Consider the following 25,906-nt stretch of genomic DNA (forward strand, 5'->3'; position numbering starts at 1 on the left):
AACATGGATGTCCCGCAATGATGAAATTTCAAACCAAAGAGAGCTCCTCTTTCCTCCCCTATGTTGCTTTTGACCAAAGTGTTTAACCACATCCACAGAATGAAACTTGAACAGACTAAATGTGAGAGGAGAGAATCTACAGAATGCAGAGGCATATTCATGTTTTTAACCCGGCCACAGAGAAAAAGCATTTTAGATAAAGGAAAATTATAACCCAAGAATTTGGTGTATGGTTACTTCTGAAGGAAAAGTTTAAGCTGTTTTTCTTGACTTTCCAACAAAAATAGTTAGGAATAAAAGGTGTAAATAATGTGGAAAAGGCACACATATAATATGCTTGCAATTCTTTTTATTTTTACTTTTAATTATGTGTATATGTGTATTGGCATGTCCACATGAGTGCAGTGTCAACAGAAAAGGGTTACAGGTGGATATGAGTCATTCAGTATGGGTACTGGGAACCAAAAATAAATGGTTGTTTTGGAAGAGCAGAAAGTACTCTCAACCTCTGAGCCATCTCTCTAGCCCTGATGTAATTCTTAACAAATCAAATATAAGAACTGCATATGACATATGAAATGTAAGTAAATACAAATAGAGTAATCCCACACTAGCTTAGAACTGAATATAATAAAGGGTTTGTTATTTAGAGGGGTAGACTCACAGATCACAGTCCTCTGCATGAGCAGAGAATAGGAACTGAATCCAGCAGTGCTTGAGGACATACATTTGGATATATACATATCCAAAGCCACACCCAAACTGGTCCAGCATCTCAAAGGCCATTAGCTGAAAGAGGTTCCTAAGTACCTTTCCCTTTTGTCTAAATAAGAGAGTTCCAAACCCAATACAAAACTATATACAATAAGAACAGATGTCAAGTATAAAAGTTAGAATTATAACCAACATGAACAATATCAAGCAAGAAACATATGCTAAATGTTTTAATAATTATTTTATCTTAAGGAGTCTAAGCCTTGTATTAGAAATGACTTGGTTAAGTCATGAGAGGAAAGTAACTACAGCTATTTAACCCTATTGATGACCTGAGAAGGGAGATAATTTTACTTGAGTAGACAGAAGTGCAATAAAGCAACCTCCAAAATGTGCAACAAATGACAGACAACTAGCTATCTGGGTAATCACCCAAATTCTCATTTGCAGTGTTGGAGCAACCAACTTTGACTAAGGCCTAGAATAACTGACAGACCATTTTCAGAGGCAGGAAAACTTTTAAAACTGTCTTATCCTTTCTTGGCAAGGTTTGGGAGTTGTTTTGTTGTTTGTTTGTTTGTTTGTTTGTTTTTCTCCTTGTCCAGTCTGGACACCATGCATTTAGTCAGTGGTCAAGGCATGGGCAGTTTCTTACTCAAAGGCCATTTTTGCCAAGAAGAAAACGAACTCCAAGTGGAGTGTCTTTGGTGCACAACATTCTCTTGGGAATAGATCAGTGCTGCCAGGAAATTTGTGGTTCACATCAACAGAACCCTAAGTTATTTAAATGCCATATTTTACAGTTCTTTGAAGTGGTTGAAGATTACCTATCTTTACAGAATGCAATCTCTATGTATCTAAAGAGCCTGATTAGTCTAACTATAGTATGACAAACATGGATGACTACTGACCTATAATATTTAATACCTGTATAACTTAAAGACTAAGACTTTACATTAGAATATCAAACAATTTTTAAACTACTGTGCAGTTACTGAGGACAATGACCTCAAAATGTAAACAGTGTATAAGTATCTTGATCAGAGAGAAAAATGTATAGCACAATATGATAAATTTGATATGATAAAATTGTATCAATATATGACATGTCTTAAGCAGAGGTAGAAGCATGCATGTATACAATATGATTTTGCATAGGTGTACGACTATTGTAAACAGAAATAGGAGCATATTCAATATAATAAATATAATTTGAATTTTTATTAATATATAAGAATTTATACCAATGTAAATGTCTATAAATAATAGCCCACAAGTATTTACTCTATTACTCACTATTATTATTAGTGTAAGTAAGCTCACACTAATCTACCCAAATTCCCAAATATTGTTTACAAATGCTTTTTTTCATTTAAAGAAAAATATAATATATAGATAAATACTTTATTTTGATATAAATCTTGGTCTATTGATACAAATTTAAGGTCAACTTTGTTATATGTATTTCTGCTCTTGACTAGGGTATTGTGTTTGTACAACTACCCATCTAAAAATGTAATGTATAATTAAAAGTACAAATTAATAGATAGTCATCTATAATAGTCAAGCTTGTAGTTATGCTAGTTAGGATTTCTAGATATACAGAGTTATATTTCAGATGGAGAGTTATTCTTCAAACCTTTCAAAGACTAACAAAATATTACATTTAAAATGTTTTAAAAACTTAAGATTTTTCATGACAATGAGACTCATCTGCTCCTAGAAGCACTAATCTACTTCAAGAGGATGATGGGCATCAAAGAGGTTCCTTATGTAGATGGTTGGTCATTTGGGCAAGAACTTGCTATTGCCTTTACTGCTTGGTGGTATGCTGTATAAAATGGACATATAGGCTCGGCAAAAAATGACTGCTAAAGTTGTCTAAAAAAGGTGAAACAGTCCTTTCAGTGTTCCTGCTTCATGAGAAAACTGCCAAACATTTTACAGGACACAAAAAAAGCAACTAATAAGCTTTGCCAGTACAAGGCAGAAGAGATCTTCAAATTTCCTGTTTCATGAAAAAGTCTGCTAGATACTATGGGCCTGAAGGCTAAAGATAGATGCTGCAATGATACAAAAGAACTTTGAGTGACTCTCCAGGCAGTGGGATGTCTCTGTCAATTTTAGAGTTTTAAAAGTTGCTTACAATGCACTTCTGCTAACTTAGGTAACATTATATCCTTCTGGGGTCTTGATGGAGTTAAAATAGATAGTTATAGTTTTCCTTAGTTATAATAAAAGATAAAATATATATAAATATTGTTAACTATAATTTTATTTGATAACTTTTTATTATATGTAATTTTACATTAAAGTTAAAACCTTCCTTTTTATTTGGACAGAAAAGGGGAAATAGTATGGGAAGTCCTTCTGTATGTGTTGCTTTTATTGGTTAATGAATAAAGACACTGTTTGTGTCTGTGGCATGGCAGAATAGAGCTAGTCAGGAAAACTAAACTGAATGCTGGGAGAAAGTAGGCAGAGTCGGAGACACGCCAGGTAGCTATGGAAAGAGAAAGATGCCCAGCCATCAGCCATAACCTTACTGTAAACCACAAAATACAAAATAATAGGAATGTATTAATTTAAGATGTAAGAGCTAGCTAAAAATACACTTAAGCTATTGGCCAAGCACTTCTGTATGATTATTTTGGGTCTGTGCAGCCAGAAAACAAATAAGCAGCCTCCACCTACAATGAAACAAAATCAAAACCCTCCACATGAGAATATTTTTAAAAGACTAACATGTAATCTCTAATTATTGTTCAGTCTTAAAAGTAACATATAACTGCCTGGTTCATTATCATATCCTCATGACAACAACCATTCAAATGCTTAAAAGTATTGAAGAAAAAAAGATATTATAGGAAAAAGTATGAACAAAAGACAATGTGTGGAACTCTCAAAGATAAGTTAGTTGATTCACTAAGATTCATAACCATGGATTTGGAAAGCTGTGCATATTTTTAAATCAACATTTCCCTGTCTGGAGCAAGAACAACAACCACCTAGTTCTTAGAAACTCTCTACATCTGCCTGTCTTTGTCCACAATATAACTCTTACTTCACAGGATGTAAAACAAAGGGCTTAGGATGTGAACTGTCATTTCCCGTGTCTCACAGATAGCAAAAGATCAAAGATACAGATAAGTTTCATTTCTATTATTTTTTTGCCCCTCTCTTTCCTGAGGTCAACTGCTTTTCACCATAATATATGGTTGCTTTGGGTTCTACTTAGATCATGATATCCCTAAATTAAAACAGAAGACATACTAAACAGTAAAGTCAATAGGTAGTTCTAAGTTCAACTTATTTTTGTATAAATGGAAAGACTGGATGATGGACAGACCCAAGGCAAATGTTAGGTACAGAGTTTGTTCAATTTGGTGAGAACTGAAATGTTCAGACATTGCCTGGTGTCTCTAGAGATTTCTCCACAAAGCTTTTCCTATGTTTACTTGATCAGAAACACGCTGTCCAATTTTTCTGTTTGGGAGCAGACAGTCATAAAACATGAGCAACAAACTGTGAAAACTTAGCTTGTGAAGATCGAATTTAGCTTAATAATCAAACACAGCAAAGGTAATCTAACACATGCTTAATGCTATGGACCGCCACTGTGAATTATGCTAATTAGGCATAAATGGGAAGCAGCTCAAGAAAATGATTGCAATTAATAATTATTTTACATAGACACACTGAACAAGTCCAAGTTGGGGGTGAGGAAAAGGAGAAATCAGATATTTCTGAAGACCTCTGCATTTTAATCTGGGCCTAAGGGAACGTCTGGCAATCAGAACAGGCTAGGAGACAAGTGGGTTTTTATAACGAGAGCTAAAGTACAGAAGTTGCATTGAGAAAAGCAGATCTATTGAAACAGATTCCCGGCTTCTCTTACACTAACACACAAGTCTGTATCAGCTATCACTGCACCGCAGGCCCTCTCAGAACATGGTGGTTTAAGACAACTGTTTCTTTCCTTCAAATACATGTGCGGCTATGGACGGAGGTTTCAGAGCACGTTTGCCTCTGTTTCCCTGGACACTGAGCTGTCCCCTGTCAGTATGACCACACACAGGGCTGTGACATGAAGTTGACTTTATTGGAACCTATGGCTGATCTCATTTCTCCTTATGTAGGCTGATGCAGCTTCCTTGGGAAATGGTAACTGGTTCCAAAAGCCACTGTGGCATGGATCCCAGGCAAGGATGATAATCTTCAGTTGGGGATCATGAACCATTCTTCTTCTGAAGTTCTGGTTTACCTATAACCACGGAGGGAAGATTCAAGTTCACTGGGCAAGACCACACCGCCAGGTGAGCGCACGGAAGACAGAGATGATAACTTTGGTCATCCCAAGCTTTCACTTGACAGACTGGGATTGTGATATGCTTGGAGTTGGAGTGCAGATTTAGACTTGTAGTTAGTACCGAGAAAGGACTCAGGCCCACAGACTTGCCCGTGTCACTTGTGGGAACACAGTACGCATCTAATGTCACGTGTGTTTTATCATGTGTGTTTTGGCAGAAATAATATTTAAAAGGCCGAGAAATGCATATTTGAAGGCATACCTTCTGGAGAGGAAAAAAGAAAGGGAATAATTGACAGATTCACTTTCCAAGAATAGTACCACAACATCTTTCTTCCTATACACACATCTTGCCATGTGGTTTTGACACTCTTCCTAGTGAGATCAGCAGGTTGTGTCACCAGTCTCTTGAACACAAGCAAACATGAATTTCAGTGAGAATGGTATATGAGCCCCCAAGGTATGGAGAGCTTCCTCCATGGGTTCCCCATCATGATGGCTTTTGGAACCAGTTACCATTTCCCAAGGAAGCTGCATCAGCCTATGCAAAGACAAAGGAGATCAACCATAGGTTCCAATAAAGTCAACTCCACATCACAGCCCTGTGTGTGGTCACACTAACAGGGGACAGCTCAGTGTCCAGGGAAACAGAGGCAAACGTGCTCTGAAAACCTCCGTCCATAGCCGCACATGTATTTGAAGGAAAGAAACAGTTGTCTTAAACCACCATGTTCTGAGAGGGCCTGTGGTGCAGTGATAGCTGATACAGACTTGTGTGTTAGTGTAAGAGAAGCCGGGAATCTGTTTCAATAGATCTGCTTTTCTCAATGCAACTTCTGTACTTTAGCTCTCGATATAAAAACCCACTTGTCTCCTAGCCTGTTCTGATTGCCAGACGTTCCCTTAGGCCCAGATTAAAATGCAGAGGTCTTCAGAAATATCTGATTTCTCCTTTTCCTCACCCCCAACTTGGACTTGTTCAGTGTGTCTATGTAAAATAATTATTAATTGCAATCATTTTCTTGAGCTGCTTCCCATTTATGCCTAAATAGCATAATTCACAGTGGCGGTCCATAGCATTAAGCATGTGTTAGATTACCTTGCTGTGTTTGACTATTATACGAAATCCCATCTTCGCAAGCTAGTTTGTTGCTCATGTTTAATGACTGTCTGCTCCCAAACAGAAATATTGGACAGCGTGTTTCTGATCAAGTAAACATAGGGAAAGCTATATGGAGAAATCTCTCTAGAGAAGCGGACTTTGGGGAAGCTGAGCATACATACGTCTCATTGACCAAGCAGGAGGCCACCCCGATTACGGGAACAGAGTGAAATATACTTGTGATCCAATTGAGTCAAGTCAAGTGTGGTCTCAGCATTTGTCTTGAGTTTGTCATTCATTCAGTGTTTTCATTGACACAAGAGAAATTAGTCCCTAAAACTGTATATTAATGTTTCTTAATTTTATATTTTGTAATTTCAAGACAGGTTAAACTAGAGTACTTATTGGCTGAATTAAAAATTTAGTTTAAGGTATGTTCTGGCCCTAGTGCCTCCTTAAGCACCAGTGTGAAATAGGACTTCTCTGATTTCCCTCTTTTCCAACAAACTTTCCATTCATCACAGTATACTTCAGGGGTTCTCAATCTCCCTGATGCTGTGTCCCTTTAAATCCCATTCCTCATGCTGTGGTGACCCCCAACCATGAAATTATTTTTACTGCTACTTCATAACTATAATTTTGCTGTTATGAATCATAATGTAAATATCTATGTTTTCCAATGGTTTTAGGTACCTCCATGAAAGGGTCACTGAGCTCCTAAAAGGCCACGACCCACAGGCTGACAGTCACTGGTACGGCCCTTGTCCTGTGTTACCAGTGAGTCCTCCGGCTGAAGAAACACTGTCTGAAAGATGTAGAGCACACACTTCACGTCGCTCATCATCACCCTCATTGTAGGAACTAAACATTAGCAGCATCTAATATTTCAGTGGCCTCATATCCAAAGCGTGGCCTGTTCCATATCTACTTCAGAGTGTATAAGCACTTATAGGAGACAAAGACAGGCCTCGTTTCCCTCTAATGATACAGCTAATCCTCAAATTCAATTAGCGCTTAGTGATTGCATGCACGAGTGTATACGGATTCTTCCCATCTGCTGCAGCAATCCTTTTGAAGCCCCTATGAAGATGGAAGAGGTTTTCTATTTGGGCAGAAATAGAAATGCAAGTATCTAGTGTTCCCTCCAGCAGAAAAACACTCTACCTTGCTGCCAGGGGACCAGAATGTGCCCTCTCTGAAAGCCCATTCACTCCTTGAATTCACCACTGGAATTGGCTGTAAACAGTGCAGCGACCAGATGTTTCCTAGCAGCGTCTCATTTGGTGTTTAGCTGTTGTCATAGTGTTAGTTGTTTTGTGTGTTTAAATTCCAGCACTGCAGTTAAGCCAAAGATGCACAGAACGTGCTTTGACAGCCCCTTACTGCAACGATGCTATAGCTTTCTCAGAATACTTCATGGTATGGGCAACTAATAAAGTACTGAGTATATATGGGGTTGATCCCATAGCCAATGGTCCCCCTGGTTAACACTTCTCTTGGCTTTTCACTAGGGACAGTGGAGGATGTTATAGGGAGTAAAAGAAATGCCACCCAGGCTGGGAATTTAATTCAGCCTTAGTGTCCATGTTTAGCATGTGCAAGGCCCTGGGTTTGATCCCCAGTACCACAAAGGAAAAGGGAAAAGAAAGAAGGAGGGAGAAAGGGAGCCTCCTTCATGGGCATCTGTTTTTAACCGGCAAGTCAATTTCCAAGTCCTAGAGATTTTCTCCATCCCTTTGAAAATTTAATTGTGCTTTTTTTATTTTTTTTTTTTTGTGTGTGTGTATCCAAAGATTTCAAGACAGAAATATCTGTATTAGGAATCAAACCATAAAACTATATGAAGTCATGATGCATGGTACTTTGTTAGAACATGGGTAGTAAACCTTGGATCCCGAGTAACTCCAAAGTCACAGGTTAAATATTTTGCTTTAAGTGCTTAATTCAACAAAATCACCAAAGGTTAAGGGGCCAATGGAGCACAGACCCTTTATCACTCATCCTGTGTTAGCTTCAGTCAGCTGTGTAAAATGTCACAGCAGTCTCAAGAAGGGTCAACAAACGGGGTTTTTCAAAATACTGGCCAACTTCTACAACTCAACTAGCATATGAGCTGAATGCTTCCTCTAGGGATAAGTTAAAGGCATCATGCTTGGGTGTAATGGTCACTGCATGTCTTTCTACTGTGTCACCATCTGATGTAATGCCCAACTACGCCTCAACTAGAGGAGACCCACTCTCGGCATCAATATCACAGAGTCCCATTAATTTTAAGCTTGTACAAACAGGGAAAGTTTTGTTGTTGTTGTTGTTCGTATTTTTAAAGGGCTTAATCTGATTATAATACTTGACAAAACTCAGGAACCCCAAGTAATTACAGCAGACAATAACTCTCTTTTCTTTCTTAACATCTGAATGAAGTAACGCAAATTACGATGCCAAGCACATTGCAAGCCAATTTGGATATGATATGCAAAACGAATACCAGGGTTCTCCAAAGTTCCTATACCATCCCTTAATGTTGAGAGAATTTAATACAAACTGACTCACTGTGTTTACTTTCTCTTCTCAGGCATTTGGATGAAAGCTGAAATCCTGCAAGCGAGGGTATGAAAACAAAGCCCTCTTCAGCCTCACTAATGTGAGGAAGGTGCCACATAGCAGGGGTGGCTGCCCTGACTCACAGCACCTCTTGCCTCCCACAGAGCTGATAAGAAGCGGAACTGGGACTGGGGCTTCATCCCTTCTCTCGGGCTGGCATGCCTTCTGTGATTGGCCTCCTTGAGTTTGTTTGATCTATTTTGACAGCGCCCTTCAGAACCTCTAAAAGGAATTCAAGTGGAGGAAAGTACACACACAGTGCATTCAGGGCTAAGTGCTGATGGAGTCCGAAAAGAAGAGATGGTTTTGTCTTTGGCCACACATCAACATGCAGGGGAAAGGAAACAAGGTTTAAGGCCAGGATTCAAGTGAGAGTGTGTTCTAGAGTTCTGGAAGATTATAGGTTTACGGGTCAAATGGCTATCAGGTTGTACACTAAGCGCCTTTTCAGTCCCTAACACAACTGGCCACTCTCTCTAAAATGAAATTAAAAAAAAAATAAAATGCTAAAACATCCCATGCTGGAAGTAAAATGAAGCCAAGGAGGAGTAAATACAGGAAAAATTACTATTAGAAACAGGTGTTGGCAAATGTATATAACAAAAATGTGCAAATTTAAAAAATCAGTAGTGTAAGGACAGATGAGGTCATGTGTGCTTGCAATTGCTATAAAAAATACATTTTTATCCCCATACAAGCACATGAGAGTCATTGGAAGAGGAAAAAGACTTAAACTATCTGATTTGAGAAAAGTACAAACTAAAAATCGCTAACTCTCACTACCTCATAGTAAGTTGACAAAGCAAAATCCACCTGAGAAGCAAAAGCAGCGAGACAAATGATGAGCTCTGAGCATGCTCAGGAGAGAAATGTCAGCTAGATTTTAGTCTAGCAGGAAGTCATCACTGACACTCAGGAAGGGCTGGATTTTATGGTTCAGTTGTCATAAAGTGAAATAAAGACTGGACCTTCGCTCTCCATAGGAATTCAAAGATTCTTCAGAAAGAAAAGTTGAGGGAGAAAGTTAACCCCTGGATTCCCACACAGCCAAATGTGTCCACATGAGAGAAACAGTCCTGTCAAACAGAGTTGCCACCCAAGATGAAGAGGTTGTGAAGAAGAGAACCAAGGGATGAAGAAAGAACACTTAACCTAAATCAAGTGAGAGGCCGGAGCCCAGAATCCCTTCTCCCACCCCATCGCCACCATGTAGAGCCCCCAGGAACTTGATTTTCATAACATAATCTTGGCCAACACTATTACCTTCTTCCTAAAAGTTAAAAAAAACATACAAACACATTAAAACATCTGTGTCTGAGAGGTGCCTGGTTAACTGGAAGGTTGAGGAAGAGAAGCATTGTGGCAGGCCCATCCTGTCCGAGGAGGAGAAGGTAGAGTGGTGTGGGGGGGAGGTACAGTGACTGGAGGGACACACAGGGAAACAGAACAGTTGCCGGGGACACTGGTGGTTTAGATTCTTTGTACGTGTTGAGACAACAGTTCTCTTAATTTTTGGCCCAACAGCCCAAACGGTTCCCTTCACTCGCTAGGGAGAGAGGCAGCAGAAATACCTGTCACCCAATGAGAAGTGCACAGTCTATTAAAATGCACATTATCCTAAAAAACAAACAGGCTTTACTTTGCCTTGAGAAGGATTGGATACTGTTAAATTGCAGGGGGGGAAGAATGGGTGGGGAAGCGCCCTAGAGCATTTACACGCTGGCAGAGCTGTTCTGTCCCTCCGTGGTGATGCGCTACAGTGGCAGTGCGGTTTGCCATCATCAGCACAGGCATCCCTGTAGCACGTGTATGCAGACACACACATGTGACACATGTGACTTTGGGGCCAGCACACAGGTGTCTGCACAACACTTCTGCAAATGTGTAGGTGTCATGTTTGCTTTTCCTTCATGTGTGTTGCATGGCTTTCCTAGCTCAGAGGCAAACACATACACAGAGCTGAAGGGGACTTTCTAGGCAGCCAGCGCAGCATGATCCCTGGAGAAACCAAGAACGAAGACGAATGCTTTGTTAAGGATTACTCAGCCCATGAATGGCTCTTCCTTCTTTAGACTATGATAACTGTGCTGGCCAGCCCTGCCTTCAAAGCTCAAGTGGCTAGCCATGACTTACAATGACAGAAGCCATCCTCTGCCTATTGGTTGTCACCTGAAGGGAAATTTCTAGTCCTGAGAAATCTGCAAAATAACAGGTTTTACTAATTAATGTTGAAAGTTCATATAAATAGCCCATAGCAGTTATGCTTACAGATGAGTATATTCTGATTTGGATGTTGAACATTGATGGTCTCTCTTGTACTTATTACTTTTTATTTACTTCTTTTAATATTTGCAGGCATTTTATTTGGTAGGCTTAGATTTAGAAGCTTTGTCACGTCCACCCTCGTCCCGCAAGGATGACGCGCAACACACCGTAGCTCTTCTCACTGCAGTTTATTCCAGGACTTTTTACAATTCTCTCTCTCTCTTCCCTCTCTCTTCCCCTCTCTCCTTCCTCTTTCTCTCTCTCTCCTCTGTCTCTGGGCAAACCTCTCCCAGCCCTTAAGTAGGCATGGGCTGCCAATCCCGGATTGCCAGGTGGGCACTGCCCATAGGCCCATGCATATGCAAGCAGCTGATGATCATTGAGTGATCAGGCATAAGTCAGACTTTAGCCATAGGAGTTGATTATACATCTCCATCAGGTGTGGCTCTATACGGCTCGCTACAAAGCTTCACCTTTATTACCTAATCTAACACTCACTAATGCTGTCAGATATATGTATAATTGTTATCCTTCACCTTTATTACCTAATCTAACACTCACTAATGCTGTCAGATATATGTATAATTGTTATCCTCCCAGTTTCCAAGATGGAGTCACGGCCTTAAACAGGTTCAAGGTCACATAGCTAAGTTAGAATAAAACCAGGGTTTCTATCCCAGGCTTACTACAGAGCCTGGTTCCTTAGCAAGGCAATACTCTACCTCCACTATCTGGCTGCACAGAGTGTCAAATACCACTATAGTGTCATTAGAGGATGACACCTGGTCCTCCTAAACAGACATTTCCATGATTGGTCCAAGAAGTTAAAGATTTAGTAGCTCTTGTATACCAAGTTTTTGGTTCTTATGGGAACACAGAGACTCAAATTGCCCATTGAGGTTAAAAAAGGGACATAGTGATGAACTATTCCTTAGTATTAGATGCAGTGATGCTGACTGCCCAAGGGATGCTTTAGTAGTCAAGAGAAGACATCCTAAGATATACAACACCCAAACCCACCCAGAGGTCTTTCAGGAGCATCATGGAAGGCCATTCAAGAAGTGTTTAGTCAACGTTATGACTCTGTTGCAGACCTGGATGAATGAATCTATCTCTAACTAAAACAGTTCAAGCCTAAATAGTTACAGTAGACCAGGTAGACAAGAAAAACATAAACTGATTTATAAACAAACAATGCTTGCAAGGATGGATGTGGTGACACGTACATACAATCCCAGCACTTAAGAGATAGAAGCAAGATAATCAGGAGTAGAAGGTCCTTCTTAGCTATAGCAAGTCATGGATAGCCTGGGCTACATGGAACCCTCTGTCAAAACAAAACAAATGCTTCTGAAGTACCAAAGCATGCTGGCTAGAGTAACACATCTATGAATGGCCTATTAGGAACTGACTGAAATAGTTGGCATTCCAATATGCTGCACCTGATTATTGTTAGGTTTCAAAACTGGGCAAATGGCTGAGGATAACATATCAAAGCAGACTTCAGCCTCCAGTTTCCTACCTGCACAGGGCCATCCATAAACTCTCCTCCAGTCCAGGGGACTAGGCTGCCCTTCCCTATGTAGTTCAACATTTTGAGTTATTCACTCTCTTTGTGCCTTTGGGACTCCTGGCTGCTGCACCTGGACCCCCTCTCTCTCCTCTCCTCACCCCAGTTTCTTCACGTGGCACAGCTTAGTCTGGTCGTGTCCACTCTGGACTCTCCCAGATGCCCCTGCCTCTGACAATAATACTCTCCCACGTGTCTATAGTAAACTTTCTTCTCCACCACACCTAGGACCAGTCATGTCCTTTTCTTTCCTTTTTATCCCCCCCACTCAATTATCATAATGATTCAGGGGCCTTACCCACTGCAAGAGAAATGTGTGAACCAGCCTTAGGTAGAGCACACTGGCGCTTTCATGGAGTATAAGGAGTCCAGTTACAAGGAAGAAGAGAAACGGAATGACAATGATTCTCACATGACAACAATTGCCATTGTGTCAATCCAGCACCATGGCTGTCAAATCACACTTTTCATACAATTAAAGCCTTAAACAGTTAGCTTCCATAGGTAACCACACTTTAATTCCCCATTTCTGTTCTGATAAATGAGTAGGCAAAATCCAAGGCTCAGAGCACGCATGCTTTCTTTAGAAAAGCCAGATTCCCTTTCCTAGGGGAGTAGTGGACTCCACGATAACCATTGGCTGCCAGACACATCACTTCATTTCACGGTCTTTGATCCTATCCCTCCATGAAGACACAGTCCAGGAGGTTAGCTCCGCCCTTCCAAACTTTCCTTCTTCCTGCTTTCTTCTTTTCAGTATTTTCATATCTGCCCTTCAGCTGTTCTCTGCTGCCAGAAGACAATCTACTGCCCTGCGGTGAGTCAATCTTAGTAGAAAGAACACCCCTCTCACAGCACACTCAACAATCAGCCTTCACAGATAGTTAGATAATTATCCCCAACAAAGCACTCCAAAGAGCCCAAAAGGTTCAAAAGGATCATATGCTGACAATCAAGGGGAGGGAGAGGAGCATAGTGGGGTCAGAACACATACAAAATAACATTAACCAGATTTGGGGACCCCTAGGGGGGACTTGTTTTGTGCCCTGGCTTTATTTTTAACCAGAAGCGGATAATCTATGTTCCAGGGATTTGGGGAAGAAGACTAATACGGGTGGGGGTGCTGTCATTTCTATTTCTTCCTTTTCACACAGTCTTTGGGGAAGTGCCCATTGAAACGCCTGCAAAAGGCCATCTTCTGAGTACATTAGTCACTGAATCTCTTTGGAAAAGGACCAGCGCTGACCTACCTTCTACCGCAGGGAACAGCATTAATGAGGCTGCAATGGGACTCAAAGATGAGCCCTGGAAGTTTCTGTTTGCCAACACCACGGAGTGCGGCACATTTAACAGTAAGGCTTGAATAGAGGAATTCAGTTCCGTGCCAGGGCATCGCACAGAACAGGGCAATGTCTCTATTCACTGGGCTGAGAGTCAAGTTAAGAGCAACACCGCTCAAGAGGAACTAAGTTTTTTAAGAAATACATTTTTAAAAATCAGTAAGAGTAAGAAAGGAGGAAGCTTGAGCATTGAAACTGCCAGGGAAATTCATCTTTGTTTGTCCTTACGCTCCTGGAGGTGGCTCCCACACAGAGGAATTAATAAGTACAGAGGAAAAAAAAATAAGTACAGAGGAGAATGTAGAATAAAAGACAAAGAAGGTGGCCTGCCAGAGGAATGGTAGGAGGTGACGGAAGCTCTGTGGGTGAATGAGCCCAAGGGAGCTGGGATTCAGGGAGTGTCTGTAAGCAAAGGAATAGAAATTACTCATGAAAGCAACAGAAACCAAACTGGGATCAGCCCTAAATGCAAGCTCTAAAAAGTCTGAATCTAATTAGAAAACCAACGGGGGATTAAAGGGTAAGAAACTGGATATGGGGAAAAAATATCCTCTAGCAACTTGGCATTAGCTAGCCCAAAGTCATTGCAAGGCAGCATACGGCAGAGGCCAATATTGCTCGCTACCCTAGCAGGCAATTAAAGGCTGCAGATGTTGCCATCTGTAGCTCCACTCACATTTGACTAATAAGCAGCTCACAGGAAAGGGGGAGACACCTTCCTTTCTCAGTTGTTCGACTCTTCTGGTCACGAGTCCTTTTTATTGCGCCAGTTCTTGGAGGAACAGCTACATGTCACCAGTTCCAAGGGCCACTGGCAGGACACAGGGCTCCTGTTTCCCTAATTATGAAGTACGAGGATGGGCAAGAAGGATTTTCTTCAGTGTCAGGTAAATTGCAAATGAGCACGTCTTCATCGTTAAAGATCAGTTCCCACCACACATGAACTTTGGCGCCCCAGTTCTGGAGACAGAATGGTGCTGATGCAGGGCCAGTCTTGGATCCTGACTGCCCGAATCTGCATCCTTGCCCTAACCTTCATTAACTATGCCTGGGATCTTGGACAATCCACCCAGTAGGTCTTTGTCTGAGTGCCCTTGCCTGTGAAATACACATAGGAGGAAAAGTAGGAAATGCAAGGGTTTGGTGAAGTATCTCAGAGGTTAGAAGAAGAGAATGCATTTTTTCATTCATTTGATGGAGCAAGGAGTAACATACTTTCATTAATAAACAGAAGTAGAAAAATTGAAAAGAGCCAGGCAGTGGTGGCGCACGCCTTTAATCCCAGCACTCAAGAGGCAGAGGCAGGTAGATCTCTGTGACTTCAAGACCAACCAGCCTGGTCTACAAGAGCTATTTCCAGAACAGGTTCCAAAGCCAGAGCGAAACCCTGTCTTGAAAAACCAAAAAAGAAAAAGTTAAAAAGAAATTAAAGGCCAGTCATACACAGGAACACAGACATCAAATAAATTATTAGCAAATGAGACCTAGTACCGTGTAAAGGAGATAAATGTGATAATCAATTTGAGTTCTTCTCGTAAATGTGATACTGGTTTCCACTGGAAAAGCCAACTCCTGAGATTAACAGGTGAAGGAGAATAAATAAGACGAAGAAAAGGATACTGAATGAAAGTCACTATATGTCAAATTTGAAAATGAAAATGAAAGAAAAGACTTAAAATATCTACAGTCAATTGCCACCACCTACGCTGAGGTCACGGAGCATTAAAGCGTCAACTTAGTAGAAATTATAGATGGCGGTCATCGTGGCATCGCAAGATTAGCAACGGTGCTGACTGCACCGGCATCTATTCAGTTTGGCATCAGCATGAAAAGGAACAGGAAAGAACATGCAAAGCCTAACGAGAGGAGAGAGTAACGTGAAATGTCCAGTGTTTACTGACTGCGTTACCTATACAGAATTATCTCCCCACCGAGGAGATAAGTCAGGTAAAGTCTATGACGTTAAAGGTTAACAGGAATCTTGCAAACACAAGCTTTTAAAAGTTAACTGCACTGCAGTATGGCAGCATAAAAAAAAGGAAAGAAAAAAGAAAAGAAAAAAAAGAAATTGCAACTTTAAAAATCACAATTCATAAAGCATCATTAATGATATAAAATACCTAGAAATAGACTAAACTGAAGATGATAAAACTATAAAATACTGCAGATAGCCAATTAAATGTAGAGATACAACCAGGAGCTGAGGGCTTTTTGCCATAAAGACATTGCTCTTCTCCACCATGATTTAGAGACTCATGTGATATTCATGAAAAAGAATTGAAGGTTTATTTTTATCTGTGCGTGTGACTTGTGTGCAGGTGACTGTGAAAGCCAGAAGATGTTGGGTCTCCTGGAGCTGAAGTTGCGTGCAGTGTGATCCAGGTGATATGGGGGCTGGGATCCTAGCTCAGGTCCTCTGGAAGAGCAGCACTCACTCTTAATTACTGAGCCAAACCATTACTCCTCAGACATGAAATCTGCTTTTCAATTTTATATAAACAAAAAAAAGGCCACTGTGACAAAGTCACTCTGAAAAGATCTGTGAATTTATCCTCTATCAAACCTTAGGATCTATAACAGTTTCACAACAAATAAAACAGTGTGGTTTGGGTAGAAGATCGTGCTGGGGTTGGAGGGATGGCTCAGCAGTTAGGAGTGCAGAGGACCCAGGTTCTGTTCCCAGCACCCACCTGGTAACTCACAAGTATCTTTTACTCCAGTTCCATGCGGTCAGATGCCCTCTTTTGTGCTCTGACAGGCAGTGGGCTCGCGTATAGTGCGCATAAATATATGAAGACAAAATATTCACGTACATAATATAAATAAGCCTTTTAAAAATAACAGACATACCGGTCAATAAAACAAATGAGAAAATCTATTACAATATTGACATTCATTTCTTGTGAGTAACCAACAGTTATCTAATTAGACTTGAGATGTACTAAATAGGAAGAAATCCATGCCCGGTACTGTAAATGTAGCCAATTACCTGTGGCTGGTGGGATCATGACCCCTACAAGAAAACCCACGACTGCTATGGTAACAAACCAGTATAAATGCCACATGCATTCCTAAGACTTATCTTTATAGCCACAGTTGAGTTTAGCTCTTATTCCTCACCAAAGAAACTTCTTATTGCAACATATGTAGACCGTTGCAAAACATCCACAACTGGTCAAAATGCACAGAACAACTAACTGACCATGGAGTGTTCAAGCCCAATTGATAGATCTATGACACAACCCCTATGGCTAAAGGAGCATCGCAGAAAGAACAGAAAACTTTTAAGAGTCTGAGGACTAAGCCCTCTACTGCAATGTCTTCTGCATTCATAAAATCTCAACAATCCAGCACCTAAACAAGACCCACAGAATGACAGCGCTCACTGACATGCCAACATGGATGAGGGGACTCTCACAAAGCCCTACTTCTACATGAAGACCTACAGGCAACTGGCAGATGCTGAGAGAGAGAATCAGTCTTCTTCAAGGATAAAGATATCCACTGGATAGGTTATCTCACCCTAAGCACTCAGCTCTAAACACATAAAAGTAAACAGACTCAGCAGGTTGTATTCATATTATATATGTATGTGTGTACATATATACAATGTGTGTATTTATACAAATAGAAACATACATATATAACAATTAAAGAAAGAAGAGGTTATGAATTTGAGACGGAATGGGAGGGAAGAGGGAGGATTTGGGGAAGAAGGAGGGATGAAAATGATGTACATATAGTACACACACATGAAATATCCAACAAAATAATAAAAAAAGATTTAAGGTAGTAATGATAATTTCTCTGTGATTGACTGAAAAGTATTCCATGATAACCAAGCCCTTTGATTATTATGATATATAAAACCTTTTGCTCATATAAGTTTATGTCATCTTATCAACCCAATATTTACATTGGCTGGTTTATAATTTTCTCTTTGAATTTTCCATAGCTTTTATTTTATAGTATTTAAACCATATGTAAGCTTGTAGCTTTGCTATGTAAATTAGGCAATCTTTATCTAATAAAAGTCATTCTACTTTTAAAAAGCAGGTAATAAAATGTAAATTAAAATAAAAATAAAAAAGGGACAAGAAGACAAAACAGGCTTTATAAACCAGTGAAGGACGTAGACAATACATTAAATAGGTGTTCTACAAACTTCTTCCCCGATGGGCTGCCCATGTTCCAGTAGAAGAAGCACTACGTGATATCCTGATAGCACCAAGTGGACTCACTGGGCTTTAAAATGAATACATGAATGTCTGAGAGAAATATGGTGGTAGGGTCCTGGAGGAGTTGGAAAAGAGTGGGGTGGGTTGGATCAAAACACACATGTGCTCATATGCATTCTCAAGCAATGAAAAATCAAGCAAAAGTGCATCTTTATTTCTTATCAAACCATAAAATCAATAAAGAATGCAGCTATGCTTTTTTAAGAATGCAATAGGGATTTTTAACTTTGTGTTACAATTCTTTAAAACATCCCAAAGACATCAACTACAGAAAAATACTAATAATTTGAAATATTTTAAAATAACGAACATCTGTCTATTGGATGAAACCCAAAGGGACTTCAAAATGTAACCCACAAGCTGAAGAAAATTTACAACAGAGAGAAGAAAAATGTACTCATAATATTCAGAACTATGTTTATGAAATCATTAAAATACAGACAATCCAAAGGGAGAGCAGTTGGGCCAATAACAAAATGAAGCATTTCATAGACGAATAAACACAAGAGGCCTGTAACTACATGAAAAGATGCTCCACCAACGTGTAAAACCTGAGCACAATGTATAAGATACAAGGTGGCACTAACATCAGACTTGCAAATATTTTCCAATCCATTTATTTCAAACATCAGCTGGGTGGATCAAAGGAGGCTCTTCCCCTCTGAAGCTGAGAGTACACGCTTGAATGACCATTTTCTCTACTTACCTGAAAAGCTGAAGATGTATACAACTTAGCCCCCAACTACGCCATTGCCATCAAGGGTCTTAAACATTAGAGAAATTCTCACATAAGGACACCAGAAGAGTTGTGGAAAAGAACATCCATAGTGGTAGTATTTTCCAAAATCAAATTCAATATAAGCATTTATCAATGGCAGATTATACTCATAAATTGCTATGTATTCATACAGTAGAACACTAAACCACATGACAAATAAACAAAATAAATATGACACTCACCAAAAATGAAACACAAAAGTTTATGCAATCTGATTAAGCTTACAAAACCTATGACTGGGAGCTTATTGGGCCCTAGTGGGTAATAATCTGTCATTACTGTCTTGTTAAGTGGTCTGGCTGCCTACAAATTTATGTTTGTACTCTTGGATTGGGTTGCTCTCAATTCGGTGAGAAAAGCTTCTTTTGCAGAGGGTAGTGGTAGATAGAGTCAAGGTGCTGAGTATGAATGACCATGAGTGCTCAGTTCTGTCTAAGCCTCAGGAGACATTGTGGAGGAAGGGGCAGAAAGAGTGTAAGAGCTGGAGGATGGGAAGGAAAACTTGTGGAGGTTGCACATAATAGCTCATAGTAGCTGTGGTTACCTATACAAAATCTTCACAAGATCCAGCCAGTAAAGATATTGTCCTTCAAAACTCCACCCTTAACCCTTTAGCAGAGGATCTCTTGTCAGTTGGTGGCTCCTTCTAAGAAAAGGAGAGCATGGTTGTTCCCTTTATTCATATCTCACCGATGGTTACACACCCACACACCTATGGCCAGCACTACCTAATTGCATTCAGGATTATTAAGTATATTAATAACAATATAAAGAAAGAGGACATGAAGTTGGGAGGGGAACAGTGGCGAGCACCAGGAAGAGCTGGAAGGAGGTAGTGGTGAGTAGCTAAGCTCAAAACATACATTGTATAAATGTATGAAAATGTCAAAGAACAAATAAAACATTATTTTAAAAAATGCAAAGGTTCAAACCAAATCACAGAAAAATATATAGCCTGCTCCATCTTGTAGAGATTTAAAGTAGGCAAAACTGCATGTCACACATACACATGTATGTACATACAATCACACATAAATTCACATGTGGGGTATGCACACATGTAGTAAAATAAAAAGAAATGGCAAGGCTGACAAGAAGGAAAATGCAACTCCTCTGAAAGGTAGGGAGGTTTATGTAGTCAGAAAGGCAGACAGCCTGAAGAGCTCAAGTTGAGTGTTTCACTTGTTGATCTGGGAAATGGCTCACAGTGGTTGTTTAGCTATTATTTGAAGTAAGTAGATAGATTTTATACATAATAACTATTTTGGTATGCAAACATATCTTTATATTCATGCTAGAGCAAGGATCAAGCCTAATTGTACTTTCTTGGAATCCCAGTTGCTCAGGAGGCAAGATAGGAGGGCGCAGTTCCATGCCTACCTGTGCTACAGAGTCAGTTCAAGGCCAACCTGGGTGAAATAGGACCTAGAAACAGAGCAGGGAATATGGTCTGTGATTGGGTACTTGCCTGGGATGCATAGAGGCCCTGTCTTCATTCACAATACCACACACACAAGGAAAAGAAAGGTGAGTTAAGAACTGATGAGATGGGCCAGCAGGCAGACACCTGTGGTCCAGCCTGACAACCTGAGTCCAATCCCTGCAACCCCCAGAGTAGCAGAGAAGAGCTGACTCCTGCAATTGTTCTCTGGCCTCCATTTGCACCTTGAAGCATGCAGATACGTACATGTATGTGTGTGTGTGTGTGCGCGCGCACACACACACACACACTAAATGTAAAATTGAAAACAAAAACAAAAGCCACCCAAAATAAGTTAACAAAATTTTGATATCTCATGTTCTCCTCCCTCCATCCTTCTCCCCTCCCTACGATCCTTCTAACCTCCACCCCACACTCTCAGTTTACTCAGGAGATCTGGTCTATTGCCCCTTTCCATGTGAGGACTCACCCTCTTTGATGAGTGAATGGGGGGTGCGGTGGGGGAAGGTGGATGGAGCTGAAGGAGGGGAGTGAGAAGAAACTCGGTTTGGTATGGAAAATAAAATAAATCGTTTTAAAAAATAAAATGAAAAAAATTATTTTGATAACTCATATGTTTTATTGCCAGTACTACAAGGTATAGTCAACTCCAAGTCTGACCCACAGACTTGATGCTTGTGACCACAGTCATTACAGTTTCCAGATTGGTCACGGCCATTCTTGTCAGGTATTTACTGTGGCAACAGAAACGTGAGACTACAGGGGCTGTGTGTGCGTGCGTGCGTGCGTGGGTGCGTGTGTGTGTGTGTGTGTGTGTGTGTGTGTGTGTGTGTAACTGTAACAGGGTGACCACTCAGAGGCTGTTGAAGAATCAAGTAGCTTACTGGTGTTCTTTTAAGTGTCTAGCGAAGCCTTTTATGGTATACCTTTTCTTTTTGTTCTTTTTATGAGTTCTCTGAGTCATTTCTTTCTTTCTTTTAACAATTCCTTGACAACCTTTTTAGCTCTTTATATACTCTGGATATTAATCCTCTGCCAGATGTATAGATGGCAAAGATTCTCTCCCACTCTGCACCATGACGGGATATTTACTAGAAAATGCCTTTCAGGATGCTCACGTAGGTGGCAGCTCTAAGGAACAGCAGTCTGAGACGCTTGGAAAATGAACGTGCAAGGAGCAAGAAAGAACCCAAGAGCTCAGAGCTCGAGAAGCTGCCTGGGCTGGAGGAGGTGACTCCAGCCGATGGAATGATGAAGTGTGAACCACTAAATGGAGGGAAACTCAGAGGACAGGGCCATCCATCACTGCCAAGCTTATCTTCTGATGGAGTGGGATTCCAGCTTCCAGATGTTGCATTAAAACCTAATGCCCCCCCTGGGACTCGCATGGCAGGCTTCCCCGAAGCCTCGGTTTCACTCAGCTAACTAATTATGAGAAAATGTGACATCGGTATTTCACTTTTTCTCCCGGGACAAATCATTCCCAGCAGGAGGGAGAAGTTGTTATTTTTTATTCAGTTTTCCTTTGTCATTAAAAAGAAATTACTTACACAGCAGTAAATAAACTCTTGTTAGGCAGAAGGAACTTTCCTCCCCTCTCAATAATTCATTCAATTTACCTTAATGCTGACAATCATTTCTTTGTTTTCCCAGCAATGTGCTGAAGTTTAAAAAAAAAAGTAAAGTTTGGATATTGAATCTGGGTTTAAATTAACTCTACCACTTAGTAGCCGTGTGATATCAAGGCTGTTATTTAAAGACTTGTTTCCCTGGCTATAAAGTTAGGATGACGCATGCCCTGTAGGCTGTTACCTATTAACAATGAAACAGGATAATGCGGTTAAAGTTCTGAGTAAGTGCTCAATACATTTATCTTCTCTTCTCAAACACCCTAATACTGTGTTATGAACATAAAAATAACGTATGTGCTATCTGTGCCTGGTGTCGGCAATCTTATATGAGCACTCACCCAATTCTGAACCTATTCATTCCTTGAGGACTACAAGGCAAATTATGTATTAAGCGTTTTGTTCTTTCTTAGACTGATGTAAAAATAAAGGTTTCGGTGAAAAGTTGATGTTTATAGAGAAAGTCAAAAGAGGCAGATTTATGTTTGACGGCCATTATGTTTTTAAGCTTTTTTTGGTTTCTTTCTTTCTTTGTCTTGATAAGAAAACTCATTAAATTTCCTGTGCTGGCCCCCACATAGTAACTTTCCTGCCTCTGTCTCCTGAGTAGCTGTGATTGTGTGCACATGCCCACACACCTAACCTCCATGCTATGTGGAGCAGACATCAGCCAGTCTACATCTGCTCTCACACTGCCTGCACGGAAGAACATAACAACACAGTGTTTGAGTGCCTGTGACACACTGGAGGGTCATTTCTGCAGAAGACACGTAGATCAGATACGAAGAGCCCCAATGCACAGACAAACAGAATCAGACAGAAAGAGTGGTGATCTCTGAAGAGAATCTGAAGGATGGGAAGCAGCAGAGCTAGAGGACTTTCTAAGTTAGATTTCTCCAAGAATGAATTTCGTTTCAGAAATAGCTGAAGGGAGCAGCTGGTACTGAAGAAAATGGGATTGCGGGTGGAAAGGGAACAAAAGAGAGCACTGAGAGGCACAGGCTTTTATAGTCTGGCTTCATAATCCATTTGCCAATGTGTCTCAGTCCTTTTAGAATAAACTGGAAAAACGTGATTCACCTCTTAGGGGTGCACTGCAATGTCATTCCAGAGTGGCGGTGTGCCACTGATGTTTTATGACAGCCACAGAAAATATTAATTCCTAAAGTATATAAAGGTAAGGAAACATACAGTGTATGCTAGATAGAAAATCATAGTGATAAAGAAACGTAAAATATTCCCTAAGGACGCGCAGACTAGTCGATGATAAACAATTAGGCAGCCTAGGTAAATCAGCACGCATGTTTAAACTGTTTTTAGAAGGTGCCGGAGACTAAGAGGCATAAGTATATATTGCATTTTTGAATTTACCAAAATATTATACTCATCTAAATTTGCATAATAGTTCCTCAACTAATCACATTTAATCGTTGTTAAAATACCAAGGGCAAGTTATCTAGGCAGGGACCACCTTTCAAAGGTGCTGACATATGCTCTGAGACCCCTCCTAACCCCTAAAAACGTCCTAGTGGATTGCAGAACTTTAACTTAGAATCCTCTGCCCCCTGCGAATAGAGGATGTACTCTTACAGACAAGAAGACAAAAGCAGCCAGAGGTTATTAAGGGTAAAAATAGCTCAAAATAAAAACAAACACACATTTCTAATTTATCATTTGGACATGGAAGCTGAAGGACTTATAAATATACAATCAAAATCCTACTCACACCAGCAACAATCAGCAAAATAGCATGCAATAACGGTTTACCATTAGGTGGTTGATTACCTAATTCGGACTTAATGGGCCTCAAGCATAATTTTCCTTACAGTTCTTCAGAGAACATGACACAACACTGTTCCAATATTAGGACAGATTTCATAAGGTAGCAGCAGGAGAGGTGGCCTGAAACTCCCTCTCCATTTCCTTAATTCATTCACTTAATAAATACATTTTTTAAATGTTTTCTTTTCGTTGGACACAATATCAAAGAAATTCAGTCTGAAGAGCTAGCTAAGAAAAGCATCAGAATTGTGTGTCATGCTTAAAAAGACATATGTCACAGTCGGTGAATCAGAAAGCTTTCACTAAAGGTAAAATAAAAGTGAGCAAAAATCATCTACGTGACAGAAAGGAAGAGCCATTTCCTTCGAGGGAACAGCAAGAATGAAAGCAAGAGATGCAAAAAATAAATAATTTTTTTTTAAAAAAAAAAGGCAGGGGATCCAGAAACTGGAGAGAGCCATATGCCTGGAATGCAGGTTATTGACAGGGGAATGGGAAAAGATGGAGGCTAAAACAGTAGCCGTAGAGGGAGATGAAGATTCCATCCTGAGAGCCTACCAGACCTTGGTAAAATACAATATCAAAAAGTCAACCACAATATTTGATCTGTTGCAAAATGCCCATCCTATATGTGAAGGATGCTATGTACACTCAGTAAACCGGAACGTGGTAATGTACAGGTGTGGGTTATGTTTATGGAATAATCTCAAAGGTCCAAGAAAGAGCCACATCAACAAGCCCTCAGCAAAACCTGAATACCGATATTTGTGAAGTATCATTCTACGATACAATGAACCACTGCAGCCACCCGACAAACAATTTTGAGTGACTGCTGGAATAAGTGAGCAAGGTTAGAGATGACATAATTAGATGTTTTGTCCTTTGGGTGAAGCGGCTGCCTCTTAAAATAAGAACAATTCACCCTGACTGAGTACCAGCTCGCTCACTGGCCAAGCAACTTCATTTCAGACTTAGAGCAATCTGCCAATGGCTGTGCAGAGATGCGGCCTCACCATCTGGAAAGGACTTGGGAGATATCTCCTATAACACCTCATTTTAGAGGTGAAAATCACGTTCATAGAAAATACATGCTTACCTAAAAATGTATGCAACATTTGTGATGGTTGAACAGAACCAGGCAGAAGATATTAAATAAATATATTATTTCCAAAATGGTTACAACTGATTTGGAAAGAATACCAAATAACAAACCCAGTTTCTGTGGATCAAATTTTTTTAAAATGTTAGACATTTCACACTAGGAAAACTACAGAGTCAACATCTTAGAGAGTTTCTTAATAATTTTCTGCTCTGACAGTGAGGAATAAGGACCAGGGACAAATTTTGACTGCATAATTTAGGATAAAAATGGCATCTTCTTACCATGATCTTCTGAAGAGACTGGTGACCTAAAAAAAGATAATAGAAACACAGTAAGTATTTTATGAATGATAATGATAACATTACATAAATAATTTTACAGAAATTGCAGTGAAATTCAGTTAAGGTGCGGCTGGGAGATGGTTCAGTGATAAAGAGCACGTGCTATTCCTGCAGAGGACCTAGGTTTGGTACCCAGGATCCATATGGTGACTCATAGTCATCCTTAAACATAGTTCCAGATTATCTGACACCTTGTGACCTCCATGGGTACCAGGCACACACATGGCACACACATACACACAGGCAAAAGACTCAAGCACATAAAATAAAAGATAACAAATAAATCTTAAAAAAAGAGTCAGTTAAGGAGAAACTTAAGCAGGTGATGTAATGAATGTACTTTTAAAAGGCATATTTTAGTTCATACAATTTTCATATTATCTCCATTGGTTGAGTATTATGGGTTACTATAATGTCAGCAGCTTAGGCATGGTGGCACAGGACTGCAACAAACATGCTTCCTCTAATATACTGTATACTTTTCATAGCTGGCCCATCACAGTCATTAGGGTGGCAACCCATGGCAAGTAAAGATGTTGGCAAGTGTAGTTAGGTAACCTATCACTGATACTCATGAGCCAGGAGAGAGACGCATTGGAGGGATGGACTAGTTGTTGAAGCAATGTTAAACAACTGGAGGACGCAGCTGCTTCCCTCGATCTACTGATGAGCAACATAACCTTTTTTATGTGAGT

The 25,906-nt window shown here is 40.1% G+C and overlaps 1 protein-coding gene across 1 annotated transcript in view; it reads right to left on the reverse strand.

The window, feature by feature from the left end:
- The window catches only part of Dgki (diacylglycerol kinase iota), a 301,404-nt gene that overhangs the window by 26,423 nt on the left and 249,075 nt on the right, over window positions 1-25,906 (reverse strand). The window contains exon 27 of the mRNA XM_050148045.1: window positions 25,152-25,177. Within this exon, the coding sequence (XP_050004002.1) occupies window positions 25,152-25,177 (26 nt within the window). The remainder of the gene's footprint in view (window positions 1-25,151; window positions 25,178-25,906) is intronic.

This window comes from Alexandromys fortis, unplaced genomic scaffold, assembly GCF_014885135.2.
Source record: "Alexandromys fortis isolate MF-2015 unplaced genomic scaffold, M_Fortis_MF-2015_v1.1 scaffold_57, whole genome shotgun sequence".
NCBI lineage: Eukaryota > Metazoa > Chordata > Mammalia > Rodentia > Cricetidae > Alexandromys > Alexandromys fortis.